The 19,754-nt window shown below is 36.9% G+C and overlaps 1 protein-coding gene across 2 annotated transcripts; it reads right to left on the minus strand.

Annotated features, from left to right (window-relative positions):
* Window positions 1–4,576: 4,576 nt before the first annotated feature.
* LOC137078975 (NLR family CARD domain-containing protein 3-like) lies at window positions 4,577–19,459 on the minus strand. 2 transcript variants are annotated; one of them, XM_067446848.1, is made up of 15 exons: window positions 19,320–19,459; window positions 19,149–19,240; window positions 18,939–19,040; window positions 17,969–18,076; window positions 17,729–17,786; window positions 15,034–15,121; window positions 13,082–14,828; window positions 12,087–12,260; window positions 11,603–11,776; window positions 10,351–10,524; window positions 9,886–10,059; window positions 6,990–7,163; window positions 6,275–6,445; window positions 5,302–5,475; window positions 4,577–5,121 (listed from the first exon to the last, which is right to left on the minus strand). In XM_067446848.1, the coding sequence occupies exons 2-15, from the start codon at window positions 19,199–19,201 to the stop codon at window positions 5,109–5,111; spliced, it is 3,384 nt and encodes a 1,127-aa protein (XP_067302949.1). In that variant the 5' UTR covers window positions 19,202–19,240; window positions 19,320–19,459; the 3' UTR covers window positions 4,577–5,108. The 2 variants fall into 2 exon arrangements, with proteins under 2 accessions (XP_067302949.1, XP_067302950.1); XM_067446849.1 differs by lacking the exons at window positions 18,939–19,040; window positions 19,149–19,240; window positions 19,320–19,459 and having other exon boundaries at window positions 17,729–17,803; window positions 17,969–17,994.
* Window positions 19,460–19,754: the final 295 nt, after the last annotated feature.

The raw sequence follows: 19,754 nt of genomic DNA on the forward strand, positions 1-19,754 counted from the left end.
CCGCGCCGCGCATGCAGTCATTGACTTGTGAGTCGATCCTATATGGCCTCAAAATCCAAATGAATCAAATAGGATCGACTCACAAGTCAATGACTGCATGAGTTGCACGAGTCAGAATTCGGACGCAATTTACAGTGTATATGCCAATCTTAAGAAAAAAAAAAATGAATACAAATATGATATGGTTTGGTGAAAAACAAACTGAAACTCAATGTATTAAGATTATCCTGGCCGTTGGTTGTGTAACTTACGAGGGCGTCCATGTGACTATTATTAACATTGCAGTTCACTCTAACTCGCTGAGGAGAAGCACACAAGTTGTAAAACATAAAGATGAATAAAAACACTAAATTAAAATAGAGATGAATTTTATAATTATATTTTTGTAGGCCACTTACCTCTAAAAAAACACGGTCGATGTCCTGTCTCTTTTTCGCGATTGAAGTCTGTTCAGCTGCGCTTGCTTTGGTTGATTGGTGGATGTCTTGAAGGTGCATTACCGCCACCTGCTGGATTGGATTGTGGCGCATTCGATAGGGACACATATTCTAAATTCTTTATTAACTCTGTATTCTTTAGATAAATAATGAAATACATGTACATTCTACATGATTTAAATAATAATAATAGGCTTCATTTTTATTTATTTAAAACTGATAGACTAAATTTATGGTAGAAGTTCTTTGTTTTTGTTTTTGTTTTGTTTTTTTTACATTTTTTATTATAATAACATGAAACACAGAATGACAACATTACATGCCAGTAAGCAGGAAAATAATATACCTTTTAAAAAGATTAATAGTTTTTACAGCTTTCTTATGGGAAGAGTCAGAAATCAAACACGCATACAATTTTAGAAAAAAAATTCTCTTCCAGAAAAATTTAAAGAAAGGCTTACAATTACAAAATTTAAATGTATGTATTCTTTGTGAATCCACACACTCGTTGGTGTACTCATCGTATCCTTTGAGGATAATAAATGTGCTCACATTCACACAAATGTAGCCAATTGATTTGGACTTGCCTTAACATGTTGAATAATGTGACAGATAGATTGCCCGTAAGCCTCACCGGTGGAGAATTAAGCTGACCAAACATCAGCATTGATTCAATGTTTGTCTTTTCAACACTGAAAAGCATGGAATTATCAACATTGATCCAATATTATTTAGCAGTGAATTTTCAACATTGGTCAAGTATGGTGTTAGCATTGAATTTTCAACATTGATCCAATATTACTTAGCATTGAAGTTTCAACCTCAACCAAAATGATGATTCTGATGGAATTTCAACATTGAATCAATGTCACCATGCTATCTGGGAATCCATCCAGTTGGAGCATATCAAGAATATTTTAGATTATGAGCTAATTTTAGAACGTATTGTTTTCATTTGTTCTCCTAAAAACGAGTTTGTTTTTTTGGAACGACTTGAAAGTGGTAGTGGTAAGTCGTGTGGTGTAGTGTGTGGTGCCTAGTGTTTAATAATCTGATCAGATTTTAAAAGTTGTGTAGTGTGTTCCAGCCTTAAGGTGTAGACTGTGTAAGAATGCAACAGTCTTATTTTATTATTATAATTGTGGAAGTTACAAGATTATCATCCAGTTATTTGTTTCGACACCCTCATTAAGCAAGAATTTCGAAGGACTACGTCTGTCTGTATGCAGTGTACATCTGAGGTAATGAGCTGGCTTTAAATGACAGAAATTTCAAAATTGGCGAGGGGTGGGAGGGCTTGATGGCCATTTTCTTGGTTTGGTGCCACTGCTCCTCAAAATGTCTGCACACAGCCCTGGAGTATACAAGCTCACCAGCTGTGAAGGCTGTGGACAGCTTTACAAAAAACATTTGTTCACTGTGGCCAATGATAGAAGGGGATCTTCACGGCATTCTAATTTGACCAATAATTCACTGGAATCTGTTCAGTGGACTGGATTAATATGATTTTCATATGTTTCCTTTATTTCTAAAACAGACATGTTACCACTTTATTTATTTGCTATAACATTACCAAAAAAAATAAAAATCTTTCAATAAATCTGGGGTTTTACCCTCGGTTTCACAGACAAGGCTTAAGCCTATAGTCCCAGACTAAAAAGCATGTTTGAGCTGTTTTAACTGAAAGCAACTAGCACTGTCATACCTTAAAATATGTCAGAGCCATTGTCTCAAGATGCACATCAGTAAGGTGTTTTTGTTTTGTTTTTCCTCTAAGGCATGTTTATAAAAGCTACTTAAATGTACTAATTGAACTAAGGCCTATGTGAAACTGAACCATAGTATTGCAGTGTTTTATGATGAACACTTGCATCTTTATTGCTTTATTATCATCCGAACCCAGAGTACTCACACCGTATCCCTGGCTGGGATAGGAAACCAGCCAAGAGTGAGGAGGTGGGGTGATGGAGGGATGCTGAAAACTGTTGAGAAACATAGGTGAGTCCACTAAGAATATGTATATATTTCTTCATCATGGCTCCTGTTAGTGGGTTGGATATATTAGATTTAATTAATATTATGTCCTTAAAGCTGATGTGTTAGAATCAGAAAAAATGGGCAAGCATAAGGATTAGAGCTAGCTTGATGAGGGCCAAATTGTGATGGCTAGACGACTGGGTCAGAGCATCTCCAAAACTGCAGCTCTTGTGGGCTGTTCCCGGTCTGCAGTGGTCAGTCTCTGTCAAAAGTGCTCCAAGGAAGGAACAGTGGAGAACCGGCCACAGGGTCATGGGCGGCCAAGGCTCATTGATGCACGTGGGGAGTGAAGGCTGGCCCGTGTGGTCCGATCAAACAGACGAGCTACTGGAGCTCAAACTGCTCAAGAAGTTAATGCTGGTTCTGATAGAAAGGCGTCAGAATACACAGAGCATCGTAGTTTGTTGCGTATGGGTCTGCATAACCGCAGACCCGTCAGGGTGCCCACGGAGCAATGGAAGAAGGAGGCCTGGTCTGATGAATCACATTTTCTTTTACATCACGTGGATGGCCGGGTGTGTGTGCGTCACTTACCTGGGGAACACATGGCCTGAGGATGCACTATGGGAAGAAGGCGAGCCGGCGGAGGCAGTGGGATGCTTTGGGCAATGTTCTGCTGGGAAACCTTGGGTCCTGCCATCCATGTGGATGTTACTTTGACACGTCCCACCGACCTAAGCATTACTGCAGACCATGTTCAGGCTTTCATGGAAACGGTATTCCCTGGTGGCTGTGGCTCTTTCAGCAGGATAATGTGCCATGCATGAGCATAAATCTTATCTAACAATTGAGGGGGACAGTAAACTAAAAAAATCTCGAAGGCAATTTTTGAAGGGGACAGAAATAATACAGCCAAAGTTGTATTTGTAAGGATATGTGTTGCGTTTTGGTGCAATGAAAAAAAAAGCATTTTTTATATTCTGTCATTTTATCTGGCCAAAGCAATAGTTGTTTAAAAATGAGTTATCATAGGTCCACACAATAACATAGTTATTAAATTATCTTGCTTCTTCCACATAGTACTTTGCAAAACCCAACACAGCTGTAAATCTACAATATTAGCCTAATGTCAGTACACACATAGGCTTATTGCCGTGTTAGTTGTAGTGGGTGACTTACATCAAGCTAACAAAAAATAACCACTAAATTATCGGACTTAAGGTAAAATACATCGGTTATCATAATTTTTTAGGCATGGCTAATTTACGTACTCAGCATCATCTGTATTAAGGAGAAAATAATAACTTAATTGAATGTTTAAAGTAAAGTAGCCTTAACAGCTACTTACTGGAGTTCCACAACTACTGAAGAACTTAGTTATTCCCCATCAAACATGTAGGTGAGGTGCGTGATAGACCAAACCACTGTGGGGCAAGAGAGGGGGGGACTCAAAATGTTTCTGAACTTAAAACATTTTTTTTTGTCCTGTGCGTTTTTGTTTTACTACTTACACAATTATAAGTATACAGTATATCAATATATTATTTACAATATACAATGTGTTTTTTAATGATATTTTTAGGGGGGGACAACACTCAGATGGCAGGGTCCTGACCCTAACAATTTACGCCTATGGCGCCCTGCCGAAAGACAAAATAGTTCAGGAATGGTTTGAGGAGCACAACAACGAGTTTGAGGTGCTAACCTGGCCTCCAAATTCCCCAGATCTCAATTCAATCGAGCATCTGTGGGATGTGCTGAACAAACAAGTCCAATCCATGGAGGACCCATCTCACAACTTACAGGACTTAAATGATCTCCTGCTAACATCTTGGTGCCAGATACCACAGCACACCTTCAGGGGTCTAGTGGAGTCCATGACTCGATGGGTCAGGGCTGTTTTGGCAGCAAAAGGGGGACCAACACAATATTAGGAAGGTGGTCATAATATCATGCCTAATCGGTGTGTATTTATATACAGTGAGCTAACTGGTACAAATCAGTATTATATGTCTCACTTTAACTGATCTTTCTGTTAATGTTCTCTTTTTATGAGATTTTATGAAAAAAAATCATGAAAATTGATTTTGTTAACTTTAGCAGCAGTTGACAAATGAATATTACATACAAACAAGCCATTGTATAATAACTGTAAACCTATGATAAACAACCATTTATTTTCCAGATTTATAAATAAAGATTAAGCACAAGTTGTGGTACTCACTATACATATTTTTTTCTTCTCAAGTAATTCCCATGTCTCCTAATAGAAAAAAGTTTTTTCCTTCTTTAAAAGTTTTACTTTAGGAGTCTATAAAGATCAAAAGTTAATATGTGCCAGTTTTGTACTGTAAGGTTTCCTGTAGAGGTGGGGTATCCAAGTCACACCTACTGGTTTATTGCTTAGTCCCCGTCCGCTTCCTAATATACGAAACCTCACTGGGCACTATCATAAACACTCTTCTCTACTTCAGCATTTCACATCTGCTCTAAACTGTATACATGGTTTCTGTTAGCATTGTAAACTGCAAATATTTTAAGAGGTATGAATTTCTTGTCATGTTCCTCTTTGTAATTCACTACAGCATTTGACTCTGAATGTAAATGTCCAGTAGGGAGAAGTAAGTAGGTCCTGTTGATTATGACAGAAATTGTTGTTGGGATTGCCATTTGTAGCTTTTGTAGGTGATTTTTTTAGGAAACAATACTGTGAAAAATAAGACAGAAAACTCAGATATTAATATACACTTGTCATGAGAATTATTTACAAAGATGAAAATTTGTATAGGTTATTTTGAAATCCTTCTGTTTAAATTTGACTGTTGTGAATAACAGACACTTTACTATTAATATGAAATTAAACATTTAAAATTCATGTAAATCTCACTGTAGTTTCTCCAGTTTACAGAGTGGATCCTTCAGTAGATCGTTGAGTAGCTTCACTCCTGAATCCCCTAGTTTATTATGGTTAAGAATCAGTTCTCTCAGGTGTGAGGGGTTTGATCTCAGAGCTGAATTCAGAGCTGCACAACCTTCTTCTCCAATATTGCAGTTATACAGCCTACAGAGAATAAACAGTACAAACAATCCTCATTGTTTTCTTTAGTGTTGTATAATGTTGTATAATAGCAATGTATTTTGTGTGTGTGTGATCTGCCTACAATGATTTATCAGCCCAGTTTTTTCAAATACATTTTTAGAACAAAATGCATAGAAAATCAAAAAGCTCAAAGGAAAAAGCATACACTGGAAACAACATTAGTTGGTTCTCTGTTTTTGTATGTGTTCATTATTTCTAATTCAACAAATGATGTCCATGCATTGTTATGGTTCTGTTCTGTCATGTTGTCTTTTATTTTAAAGTTCTTTTCCATTTCCTCCAGTTCCTGTTTCCCGTTCAGTTCCTGTTTTAGTTTTGTCTTCCTAGGTTACTGATTGTGTCATTGTTTGTTTCTATGGTTACATACTAGTTTCACCTGGTTCACCTGGTTCTACATAGTAAGTTTCACCCTGTGTTTCTGATGTTCTTTGTCAGTTCTCGTTTGCTTTAAGTGTGGTTACGTTACCCTCTTGAGTTATCTCCTGCATGTTCATTCAAGGTAATTAATAAAGACAATAAAAAAATTGTTTTTGAATCTCATTTGTCTTCGCTTCTGCTAATACATATTGAATAATATTTGAATGAAGGGTGAAAAAGTAAATTTTCATAAACATGGCACTTTTTGCCACAGCAATGTGTGTGTGTGTGTGTGTGTGTGTGTGTGTGTGTGTGTGTGTGTGTGTGTGTGTGTGTGTGTGTGTGTGTGTGTGTGTGTACAGTACATATATATATATATATATATGGCCAGCGCAGAACTCACTGTAGTTTCTCCAGTTTACAATTTGGATCCTTTAATAGATCAGCAAGCAACTTCACTCTTGAGTCTTCTAGTTTATTATTGCTCAAATCCAGTTCTCTCAGGTGTGAGGGGTTTGATACCAGAGCTGAAACTAGAGCAGCACAACCTTCTTGAAAGTTGCACAATTTCAGCCTGCAGATGAAAGGAAGGAAAATATTGCTCATATCATATAAATTCATGTGTATGTGTTAGAGTCAGTTGAATGAGTGCTTTATATGATACCATTCTAGAGAAAAAACAGTCTGTGGATCAAGAATTGTGAGCAAACTGAAAACTGAGACAAGATAAATATCACATGATTTTGGATGCATTTCAAAACAACCTGTAAATTTTAAACTGTTGGTGATGCCAGGTTAGAGTCATGGGATCAGAATTGATAACTTGTATAACTTGAATACAACATAATTGTATGTAGTTAAAAGTGTCTTCCAAATGAATTTTTAAAAAATGTGATTAGAGACAGAGTCCCTGAATTTGGCATTATATGAGCAGGGTTTATGGCAGGAACTAAAAGTTGCAATTAAGCTTGACCAATATAATTAGCTCTGAAAACTAGTTAAGAACCAAAAATTATTATTCAGTACATTAAATAGTAAAAAATAATTCTAGAAAACAAAAACATGATCAAGAATATAATTCTCTGTGGTGCTGCCTTTAAAAAAATATTGACACTCACTGAAGTTTCTCCAGTTTACACTGAGTATCCTGCAGTAGATCAGAAAGCAGCTTTACCCCCAGGTCTCCTATTTTATTGCCATTGAGATTGAGATCTCTCAGATGTGAAGGGTTTGATCTCAAACCAGAAACTAGAGTTTTAAAACCCTCCTCAGTAATAAAGCAGTCACACAGCCTATTGAGAGAAAGAGTCACAATTTTCAGTTCAGCATGCACATGAATTCAGCAAAAACATAATCAGTCAAGGCACAGACAAGGCTTTAGTTAGTCGTAGTCTAAATATATATATATATATATATATAATATGTCAGTACCATTGTTTTGTCCCAAGTATATAATAACATGAGAAATCCAATTATATTTTATCTTTTGAAATGTATTGCAAAGACAGTACTTGTTAAAAATACTTTTTTTCTACCCTGATTGTGATGTCACACTGTAGCTCATTTGAGATGAGCAAAATCTGCACATTAACAGTTTACTAGATATCACCATAAGACGCATGCTGATTATAATTTTAAAAATATATAATTTTGTTTCTCTGCAACTTCTGCATCCAAATTAGTTATTTTACAGTTTCACTTTACACTTTATTTCATATTCCACTTTTAATATTCTTTAGTATTTTAGTCCCATTCCAACCCTGCTCCAACACACCTGCCTGTAATTCTCAAGTAAAAGTTTGATTTTCCAGCTAGCAACATTAGTGAATGAAAAGTATAAGAATCTGGTAGGACCGGCTAGCGCATGACATATGTCATGACCAAACATTAGCAATTGATTATGGCAGATTTCAGAGTGGCTCTGGGCAGATCCAATAGTTTTAAACTTCAATAAAGTAACCACCTTCAAGGAAGTTAAAGCTTATCAATGGAGAGTGGCCAAATGAAACAAATGAAATGTACGATAGTCTGGTAGGACCAGGTTAGGGTTGGCCCTGTCTTAACCATATCCCGACAGCTGAATTCCTTACAATATTCAAGAATCAGTAGAAAATTCTTCACTTACATTAGCACTTAATTGCATTCTGTTGATAAAAAAAATCATCTTCTATGCTTTCACGATTTCTTGTATCCCTCCCTATTGTAGCTTATATTATTCTGGACAATGTTTGAAACTTTGTATTGCCAGCATTTCTCATGTTATTGCCTCTTTAAGATGAATTCATTGTAGTATTCCTCATTTGTAAGTTCCTTTGGATAAAAGTAGGGGTGACCCCTAATAGTCGAAGATTCGATTTATCGATATGCAGGACCTTATTCGACCACTGATCTCATGGTCGAATCTTCGCGGGTGTTATGAAACGAGGATCATACCATTTTGGAAATATGGGGGTGCTCAATATTAGTATTGCCCCTCAGTGCCCCTTTAAGGGCACTGTGCCCCTTTAAGGGCACCCTTTAAGGGCACTGAGCTTCGCACCGGAAGTGCCGCACCTTTGAAATGAGAACACATTTACACCGACGCCTGGCATTCAACGCCTGTCCGCGGCAATTAAATGTATATTTCCCTCAAATAGTGAATGTACATACTGATTTCACCCTGTGCTACATGATACACTCATCGTGCAGCTCTTCTGTCAGAAGTCGATTCAAAATTGAGCTTTCTCTAGGCAGGTATTTTTTTAGGTTTATTTAGCAAAATGTTCTTTTGTATATTTGTGTGATGTTCTGTGTTTCAATCGCGGCTTTAAATGTTATGAGAGAACGGTTAATTTACGAATGTGTAGTGTAGCCTAGTTTTGATCACTTTATTAAAAGTGTTGGCTGTGTCCCGTGTGTAAAGCAAAATAAAAATAGACTTAGCCTCCTGCTGACTAGTGTCCTGCCCTTCCCAACCTGTTTATACTGTTTATTTTTTCCAGTCTATGGTTTACACACACATAGATGATTTGACTATCGGTCGACCATAGAGAGATTCGAAAATTCTGATTCGAATGTGTAAATCCTTAGTCGAGGACACCCCTAGATAAAAGGCTTTAAAAAATAAATACAGGTAAACTAAACCCTCCGAACAGATGCATTAAACTGATTTTCAACTCAAAAAAGTGTATGTGTAGCTATGTGCTGATCAATTTTGACATGTCTGCATTGTGCTACATTTCAGCCACACCTCTCTCACAGCCAATTGAATATGTAGTTTTTGCCACCATATTTTCAGATAAATTATTTTTATTCACAGCGACATTTAAAGTTACAGTTCAAACTAATAATTTCATTAACCCAGCACTTAGACCATCATTTTTTAGCACATTATCTCACACATTATCGTAAAATTAACTGTATGCACATTAACTACAGTGAAACAAAAGTTATCAATATTATTTAATCTCAAATGTTCTTATTTAATATAAAGTCATTTAATGCAATGATGCTTGAATTAAATTATTTTTTAAATGTATACATGCCCAGATATATATAAAAAATGTACAAGGTAAACAATTGTTAAAAGTAAATAAATGAGGATACAATTTATGTTTTTTTGTTTTTTTTAACCAGAATTGCTATTCACATTTAATATTAAACACTTGTCTTTCCACAATTATAATACATCTTTAAATGTGGCTACTTGTTAATTTTAAAGTAAGGATTTCAAGTTTTGAACATCTATGTTTCAGGTTATTTTAGGGTGGTGTATGAGAGCTATACAAAGATCAAGCATATTTCAAACTTTGAAAACATAACACAGTAACATTCTGTTGTTGTTTCAGTTTTCCATTTTCATTGACTTTTAGTTTTGAATCATGTACTGCAGTGATGCATGTGACTTTTGTGGTGAACATTCTGGACAAATAAAAGAACACTGAAATTCTTCTTATAAGTCTGCATTACAAAAAGGTATTCTAAATTCTACATAATATTAACCATTTTACAATATAGTAAAATAGTGAAACTCACTGTAGTTTCTCCAGTTTACAGAGTGGATTCTTCAGTAGATCCGAGAGCAGCTTTATCCCTGAATCTCCTGGTTTATTATAGTTCAGATTCAGTTCTCTCAGGTGTGAGGGGTTTGACCTCAGAGCTGAAGCCAGAGCTGCACAACCTTCTTCTCCAATACTGCAGTTACACAATCTGTAGAGAATATACAGAAATCATCAAACTTAATATGCTCTTTCTGTAGTGTAATATAAATATACTCTTCCAATGGCAAGATGTGTTTATGTATTGTTTAATGGTATTGTTCTACTACTATTTCATCAATAGTCTTGTATAACCAGATAAAATATTGGAAAGTATGTCCATAGAGATCTTAAAGGGTTAACATTTTTTTAAATAACCAGCCCATTGGTTCTCAATAATAACACCTGCCGAATGATAACATGATAATTACAAATCACCACTATAATAACTAATAAGACACACTGTAATTTCTCCAGTTTACAGAGTGGATCCTTCAGAAGATAAGAAAGCAGCTTCACTGCTATGTCTCCTGGTTTATTATAGCTCAGATTCAGTTCTCTCAGGTGTGAGGGGTTTGATCTCAGTGATGATGCCAGAGCAGTACAAACTTCCTCTCCAATACTGCATTTAGATAGTCTGCAGAGAGAAAGATAAACATCCTTCATTATTGTCATGGATATGAAGGTAGAGCATGAAGTATTGGTGTTGACCCATCCTTCAGAATTTTTTCTCTCACAAATCCATCGTTGTACAGACCCTTGTGAAGTCATATGTAAAATGGCTTTGAATTTTTGCAAATATATAGCATTTTACAGAGATTCGTCCACACATTTCCTTCAAAAATGACATTTAACCACAGTGTCCTCAGAAAGCTTGGATGCTGGGAGTCTATGTCGACTCGCATGTTCGTTGGTACATCCAACAACAGAACATTTGTAATGTTTTTTGGTGCAGACATTGTTAAACTCTAATTAGCTGATCCAGTGAGTAAAAAGAAATGGTGGTCTCCGTGCTTCTCACTCAGGGGCGTGTCTATGCTAAAAGGGCAGATCATCAAAAGTCATGGGTGGGGTTTCCCTACTCTTAAGTAGGAATTGGGGGAAATGTGAAACAGCGTGTTGAGAGAGATTGATAATGATTTATGGGGATTTAAACAAAGTATTGGGTGGATTTTTACAATTATAGGCTGGTGGTTTGCACACACTGTGAACACATCTGTATTCAAACACCTTATAAAAGTACATTTTGCATAATAGGTCCTCTTTACAGAAGTTCTGCTGTTCTCATTGTTCTTTTGTAGTCGTTCTTACTTTGGGTTGCTCTAGTAACGGACATGGAGTACTGAACCATTTTTGCTGTAAAGACAGCTGCACATCAGCTGCATAAACAAAACCTGATAATCATGTTAAGAACATCACAACCGCTAAGATGTCATTCCATGTTATGCAGCTAAAAATGATTAGCATGTAGAAATTTTGCCTACAAATTATCCCAGTGCAGAATGCTTCTTATCAAAGATTATTGCCATTGCAACCACTTGTTGATGATGGGTCCATACTCTCACACACAATCTTAGTCATATATTTCTATTGAATCTTTTATATTGTCACTCTACATGGTTAGATATGAATAACATATTTTAATTAAACACACAAAGTTTTGGACCCTATTGCTTACTATCTTTTTAAAAATCTACCAATACAGCAGTACTCACAGTAACGTCTCCAATTTACAGTTTGGATCCTTCAGTAGATCAGAGAGCAACTTCCCCCCTGAGTCCCTTGGTTTATTCCAGCTCAGATCCAGTTCTCTCAGGTGTGAGGGGTTTGATCTCAGAGCTAAAGCCAGTGCAGCAAAACCTTCTTCTCCAATATTGCAGTTATTCAGCCTTTAGAGAATATAGTAACAGCAATTTAGCTGAACTGAAAGAAACTATTTATGGTTTTAACAAATATATAAGCTATATACTCAAAAAGAGATGGTGTAGAGCAGGGGTGCCAGTCCTACACCTAATGGATTACTTTAGAAGTGTTAGAGTGTTTTCAGACTGGTGTGTTGACGCAGGGTGGACCTACAACCAGCCAGACGTTGGCCCTCCAGGTTTGAGAACCACTGGCCAAAAAGTTTCTCCTATTCTCATAACTTTTTAGAAAAAAATATTTCATATAATATTTAAAAATCGTTGAGTAAAATCTTACTTGAGTGCCTGCAGTTTACATTGAGGATTCTTCAGTCCATCAGAGAGCAGCTTCACTCCTGAGTCTTGCAGGTTGTTGTTATTCAGGTTCAAATCTCTCAGACTTAAAGAGTATGAGCTGAGCACTGAGGCTAATGTTGAACAGCTCTTCTCTGTCAGATTACAGCTCTGTAGACTTTAAGATAAATTATCAAAATTTCCATAAAAACTACAGACACTGAATTACTTGTGTTCAAAAGATCTGAATTTCAGTCTTTTAAGAAAACTCAATACATATCTCAATTTGTATGTTTTTTGACTTTGCATAAGTTAAAACTTTTTTCATAAAGAAACCTTCCTGCAAAGCTACAGTACTGTGAAAAGTTTTAGGCACTGCTGCAAAGTGATGACACTTTCAAAAATAATGTCATAAATAGATTGTATTAATCAAATAACTTACATTAACTAAAACAAATCAATATTTGGTATGACCACCTTTTGCATTTAAAACAGCCTTTGTCCATTTACACTTGCACGTAGTTTTTCATGTAGCTTTGCAGGAGATTTCTTTAAGCATATTGGAGACGTTGCCACAGTTATTCTGGATTTAGTCTGTCTCAGCTTTTTTCTGTTTATTCATGTAATCCCAGACAGACTCAATGGTGAGATCAGATCTCAGGATGGAGCATACCGGCTGTTGTCAGACTCCTTGTGCATACACAAATCTCACTGGATTATTACAATTAATTGCAAAGGGAATGTTTGGGAATGTAAACGAATATTTATTACTGACACACTATATTAAAACGTATAATAACTTAAAACCATTATTTTGGTGAAAAGACCAACGTGCTTAAGACTTTTGCACAGTACCGTATATATTGCGATATAGTTTGTAAAAATATTTAATTAGAAAATGTTTCCCAATGCAATATTTGCTTAGCATTAAAGCAATAAATAAAGAATGTAAACAATAATTTAGTAGTATTTTTCTAATTTAATTAGAAAAATACTCACTCAGATTTTCTAGAAACTTTGATGACTGGCAGGAGTCTCAGAAGACCTTCTTCAGATGATTTATATTTACTTAGTTGAAACTCATCCAGTTCTTCTTCTGAGTTCAGCAACACAAACACTAGAGCAGACCACTGCGCAGGAGAAAGACTGATTCTGGAGAAACGAATGTCTGTTCTGTTCAGGTAATTTTGAACTTCCTGAACTAGTGAATGATCATTCAGTTCATTCAAACAGTGGAACAGATTGATGGACTTCTCTGGAGAGAGATTGTCCTTGATCTTCAACTTAATGTACTCTACTATTTCCTGTTTGCTGTCAGATCTGCTTCCTGTCTGTGTTAGGATGCCTTGTAAGAGAGTCTGATTGGACTCCAGTGAGAGACCCAGAAGGAAGCGGAGGTAAAGGTCCCAGTGTCCATTTTCACTCTGTAGAGCGTTGTCCACTTCCCTCTTCAGTAAATCTGTCATGGTACTTTTTGTTTCTTTAAATGAAAGAAACAAAAGAAACTTGAATAGAGCAGCAAGAAATTCCTGAACACTCAGATGAACAATGCTGTACACCTTCCCCAGGAACAGTCCAATCTCCTCTCTGAAGATCTGGGTACAAACTCCTGAGTACACTGATGCTTCTCTGACATCAATGCCAAACTGTTTCAGATCCTCCTCGTAAAAGATCAGGTTACCCTTTTCCAGCTGTTCAAAAGCTAGTTTTGCTAGTGAGAAGATACTCTTCATGGCATGCTGAAGATCTACTTCAGTATTTCCTTGGTACTTCTGGCTGCTTTGTTTGATCTGGTAGATCAGGAAGTGTGTGAACATTTGAGTGAGAGTCTTCGGGATCTCTGAACTCTCTGCTTCACTCAACATTCTCTCTAGAACAGAGGCTGAGATCCAGCAGAACACTGGGATGTGACACATGATGTGAAGGCTTCTTGAGGATTTGATGTGTGTGATGATTCTATTGGCCAGACTCTGATCATTTATTATCTTGCTGAAATACTCATCTTTCTGAGCATCATTGAACCCTCGTACTTCTGTGACCTGATCAACATACTCAGGAGGAATCTGACTGGCTGCTGCTGGTCGAGAGGTGATCCAGATGAGAGCAGAAGGAAGCAGATTCCCTTTGATCAGATTGGTGAGCAGCACATCCACTGAGGCTGGTTCTGTCGCATCACACAAATTGTAATTGTTCTGGAAATCTAGAGGAAGTTGACACTCATCAAGTCCATCAAATATGAACAAGACTTTGAGGTCATCAAAGTCTGTTGTTTGCAGTTTTTCTGTATCCCGAAAAAAATATTGAAGAAGTTTCATCAGACTGATATTCTTTTCCTTCATCAAATTGAGCTCTCTGAAAGGAAGGGGAAATATGACGGGAACATCCTGATTGTCTTTTTCTTCCACCCAATCCAGAATGAACTTCTGCACAGAGACTGTTTTTCCAATTCCAGCAACTCCTTTAGTCAGCACAGTTCTGATGGGTTTGTCTTGTCCAGGTAAGGCTTTAAAGATGTCATTGCATTTTATTGATGTTTCATGTGTCACTGGTGTCCATGATGTTGGCTCAATCTGTTTCACCTCATGTTGATTATTGACCTCTCCACTCCCTCCCACTGTGATGTACAGCTCCGTGTAGATTGCATGCAGAGGTATTGAGCTTACTTGATTTGATGTTTCATCATTAATTCTATGAAAATATTTCTTTACTGTGGATTTGTGTGGTGCCAAACAGAAAGGGGTATCTTCTGGTGAGCAGAGAAAGATGAAAAAAATCAATCAACTTTTTTGCTATTCACATCTATTAACTAATATTACAATATATTTTTCTGGTGCAATATACAAAAATAGTGAACACAATTTTATGTAACAAAATTATCCAGATTTGTAACACCATGAGCGTAAGTATTAATATTCATATAAAGTGATAGTCCCATGATCCAGAGCTCTTACTGGTCTGTAGTGTGCTAGTGAGGTCTGTATGGTTCCTGTTTCTCGGGACCTGCAGTGTCTTCAGAAGCCCCTCTCTGACTATCTTGGACTGAAAAAAATGGCATTTGTCTTCCGCAGGTGAATTACAATAAATGTACAATAATTTGTGTTCATAATTAGGTCATCTATTATTTTTCACCACTTCAAAATATAGTACTAAACTAGTATGTTTGCATAAAAAGATCATGGTCTTGTAGAATGCTGCTGACTTCCTATTATACCTCTGTTTAAAGGAAGCATCTTCCAGATACAGGCAGTAGCTTTGGTAGTTTATTTATAGTTCATCCACAACCTGTCCAAATAGATCACCCCTAAGATAGCAGAGTTGGTAAAATTTAATTTTGCCATTTTGCCTGTAGTAAAAATCTTCCTAATAATTATGCTTAAGCCTATCCGAATACAAGACGTTTTTTTTCAGAAGCCACACCCTCCCTCACCGACAATTACATTTAAATGACTATACTGAGTACTTGGTAAATGTTCTTGGAGAGAAAAAGAAAAACAAAACAAGGACAAAGAAATTATATTTTAGAGGTAAGTTTGTAAAAATCACAAAGGACAGATCTTTATTGGAAAGTGTTTTAACCAGGGGTGTCCACAATTCAGTCCTGGAATTTAGCGGCAACTTGCCTCAATACTAGCCTGGCTCTGCCCTCCAACGTACTTCCGCTCAATTTTCAGTTTCCTTCAGTGCTCCGTCTGGGACTGCGGTATATTCTTAGCCTTACTCCAAACAAATTTTAACCGGTCCAATCAGCGAACAGAGGGAGTGGCTGAGAAGGATGACATTGATGTCATGCGCCAGTCTGAGTTGTAGTTCAGTAATGGTCGCAGAGAAAGATGCAAACGAAACCATTCACTCCGTTATGGCACCGCTGCCGAATATCCAGAAGTTAAAGCCGGAGCAAAAACAATCTTTGCTGAGGTTTTTTGGGGGCCATGATGTTGTGGCCCTCCTCCCCACAGGGTTCGGGAAAAGTTAGATTTTTCAGCTCGCTCTGTTAGTTGAAAGAGTTTGCTGAAGTCCTGTTCGGACGGCAATTGTTTCTATTGGGGTCGCAAGGTATTGTTATCATTTACAGGGGCTAGTCAGTGATTTTATTGCCATCCATCTCCCACCACCCACGTAAAAATACCCAGCCAAATACACCAAGATCATGTGGTAATGTAACTACTGTCTGAATCCACATCTCTGAGTTTTCAAGAATATATCACTTTAAAATTCACTTTTTATATCCTTTTTGACCACTGCAAAGCACCGTACGGTTATGCGTTTCTGTCATTCCAATGCATTTCCATACTTGTATTTACGGCAGCATTTTTCTTATCATACCAAGCAGGACTTTTATTTACAGCATACAATTATTGAACACTTGAGCAGCGCGTTCCCGATTACAAAACTCTCCCCTCCACCATGAATAAATCACAATCCGAATGTACGAGTTTTAGGTTTTATCACTGAGGTGGCGTGCACATTTATTTTTACTTGTTTCCATGTGAGAAACAAAGGCGAACAGCGCATGACATACGACATGACCAAATTGGGTCATGAGGTCATTGGGTTATGGCAGATCCAGAGTGGCTCTGGGCAGATCCAATAGTTTTAAACTTTAACAGAGTATCCGCCTTAACGGAAGTAAACGCTTGTCAATGGAGTGTGGTCAGACTCTATGTACAAATGAAATGTATGAGAGTCTGGTAAGACCAGGCTACCTCAACACCCCTGCCTGGAAGTTTCTAGCCAAGCCACTAAAAGGTTAGGAAAGAAAAAAAACTAACCCCAGTTAACGCTTTGGTACACAGGGAAGGAGATTTTTTTAATGGTTGTCAATGAAGGAGAGGATTCACTACACTGAATAAATTGCTTTTGTGGGGAAACGGCTTATCGTTTAATGAATCGACATGTTTGCTCATTTTTTAGTTTAAACCGGATTTTTTTTTTTATAAGCAAAGTCATGGACAATTCAGTTTACGGCACCTCTCCTTCATTTATATGGCATCCACAAACAGTGACTGACATTTGCACAACTCTGAGCAAAATTCAATAACGTTGTATCAAGGCACACGTGATCCAAGTTAGCCAAGTTTCTCCAACGGTAGAGCCATGGACACTCACATATCCCATACTGTACTGTATGCCTAGTAAGAACTTGATTAGCTGGTTCAGGTAGAAGTTGGAGTTGAACTCTGTAGGACAGTATTAGTGCCCCTCCAGAAGCAGGATTGGACACCCCTGGTAAACCATGTTTTCCATGCTTGTTCCATGATCCATAAAGAATTGGTTCACTTTAGAGTGTCACAAGCTCACTGACAGAGTTATGAACTCTTGTGAAAGCTTCCATTATAGTTAAAGAAGGTCACTACAAGGCACAAAGAATATCTTCTTTATATTGTGTCTACACTTTGTTGGTTATAATGAGAGCATTTGCAGGCATGCAGAACTCAGGGAGTTTGAGCTGAATGGACACTTAGAGGTGTTAAGTGGATTCTGAACCAAACTTAAACACCAGTAATTGGCCATTACCAAAAAAAGCCCACTTTTGATTCATCTGTCCATAAAATGAAGATATTTGAAACCTTGAAAACCAAAGATATGCAAAACCTAGCCATGTCATTTGTCTTTTTCAGTTGGATTTATATATGGAAAAACACATACCTTAAAAATGGAGTCCAACTGCCTTCCCGGGGAAGCCTTTGATTCCTCCTGATTCATACTGTCGTGGTGGGAAGACTTCTTGTAAATATTTATTCAGGTATGTAATTCATAAACTGAATGAATGTGTATTTGTCATCTTAAATCTTAAATATGAGTATATGTCATCTTAAATCTTCACATCACTGTTCTCTGTCCAGCACTACAGACTCCTCCAGCTGTAAACCATGAGTTTGTCCTCACCTCACATCAGCAGCAGAGTCTCCTAAACTAAAGCCGAATGGTTCATGCATTGACTGCTCGCTCTTCATAGACTCACAGCGGGGTTTAGAAGATTTACTTTGAATCAAACTAAAAAAAACAACAATTAATCTCTCATGCTTTTTGCTCCTTGAGGGCTACCATCCTGCAGAGTTTAGATTAAACTCTAATCAAACAAACTTGAACCATCTTAATCAATGTTTCAAAAGTTACTTGAAAATAACAGGCAAGAGTGTTAGAGTCTGTTATGCTCATATAAAAATGGTCTTTCCGAAGAAGTGCATGATCATGTTACATGGTGTTGAAGTGCCCGTTGCATCATCCCAATGCCCTGTTTGCTTTGACATGTTTATGACCATGATCTTTTCCCATGTCAACCATAGCCCCACAGTGACTGAAAACTTGACACCAAAAAAAAACCCTTTTGACCTTTATATTGTTTGCCTGATGGTCTAACATATTGAAGAAGAAAAAAAAGCCAATTAAATTTATTTTGTTAACTTTTGCACTGAGAGTCTCCTACAGTGCATCTTTATTTTGTCTTGTTGTTAGGCTCTAAACTATTTTAGGGGGTAGATATGGAAATGACTTATCTTTATTTTAATCACAAACAACTGAAAATGCATGCACATTTATTGGTCAGAAATGTTGAACCCAGAAGAACATTGAGTTATTGAAACTTCTGGAATAAACCAATGTTTGTATTTGTATTAATTGAGCTCTTTATGGCTCTGTTAAGTAAGTAAATACAGTATTTTGCCACTACTGTAGATAAACAAGCTAAAATAAGATTTCAATTTTAGAAATATCTCTATTCAAAATTTTGTCTTGAAGTCAAAAAGTTTTTCTTGCTTGTCATGCTTGAGGAACTTTTATGCATTTTAAGCAGGAGTCTGGGACATTCTTAAGGCAGTCAGACCTGTTCCACCAACTGTCATGAGACTCTCCTTACCTCACATGAGCAGAAGTGTTTCCTGAACTGATGTTTATTGGGTTATCCATTGACTGCTGGCTCTTCATGGATACACAGCGGAGTTTAGGAGATTCACTTTGACTAAAACAAAACAGCAATTCAACACTGTTTTTTATTAATTGATCAAATAACAGATATGAATCTCAACCTAACCTATAATGGATAAGGAATATTAATGGACTGACTCACCATTCCTTTGTCTTTGCATCAGTTTCTCCAGAGAGAGACTTTCTGGAAGCCATGGCGCTTTTTAAAATTTAGAGTTTAAATCTGCAAATAAACTGAACACACACATATTGGCAATCGAGATACCTCAAAACATCATAAGTCTGTATTTGTTATAGTGGCTAAATGTTTTACCTGCAGTCACTGTGCGGATCAATCTGAAGCGATCTGCAATTTTCAATTTTGATCACATGAATATTACAACCAGCATTACAAACAACCCTTAATTTTTTATGATTTTGTTCTAGTATTCAATGTGTGAAGCACAAGCTGTGATAGCCTGCTCAGGCTTTGTCACTCCTTTTGTAATACCCCTCTTCTTAGCAAGTGCTTCCTTGATACTCTTGCAGGTAGAGGAGGAGTCTTAAGCAAAAAAACAAAAAAACATTTTCATTTCCTTCCCAGCAGATGCCCAAGACAATACTTTTTTTTTTTTTTTTTTTAAATAATGATATATTTCCATTTGGACAGCTGTATTTTTTTGGTAAAAGTAAACAGTCGAAATAGTCATCAAGGATAAGGATAAAATTATACACCATTAGATCCCCTCCCCTCAATTTTTATTTTATT

Source organism: Pseudorasbora parva, chromosome 6 (genome assembly GCF_024679245.1).
Source record: "Pseudorasbora parva isolate DD20220531a chromosome 6, ASM2467924v1, whole genome shotgun sequence".
Taxonomy (NCBI): Eukaryota; Metazoa; Chordata; class Actinopteri; order Cypriniformes; family Gobionidae; genus Pseudorasbora; species Pseudorasbora parva.

Bases quoted from the DNA above. Each gene is read 5' to 3' on its own strand.
- LOC137078975 (XM_067446848.1), bottom strand. From the start codon at position 19,201: ATGGCTTCCAGAAAGTCTCTCTCTGGAGAAACTGATGCAAAGACAAAG. The intron at 11,777-12,086 runs GTAAGATTTTAC...TATTCTCTAAAG, and splicing joins TGTAAACTGCAGGCACTCAA to GCTGAATAACTGCAATATTG. The intron at 7,164-9,885 runs GTGAGTTTCACT...TTCTCTCAATAG, and splicing joins TGTAAACTGGAGAAACTACA to GCTGTGTGACTGCTTTATTA.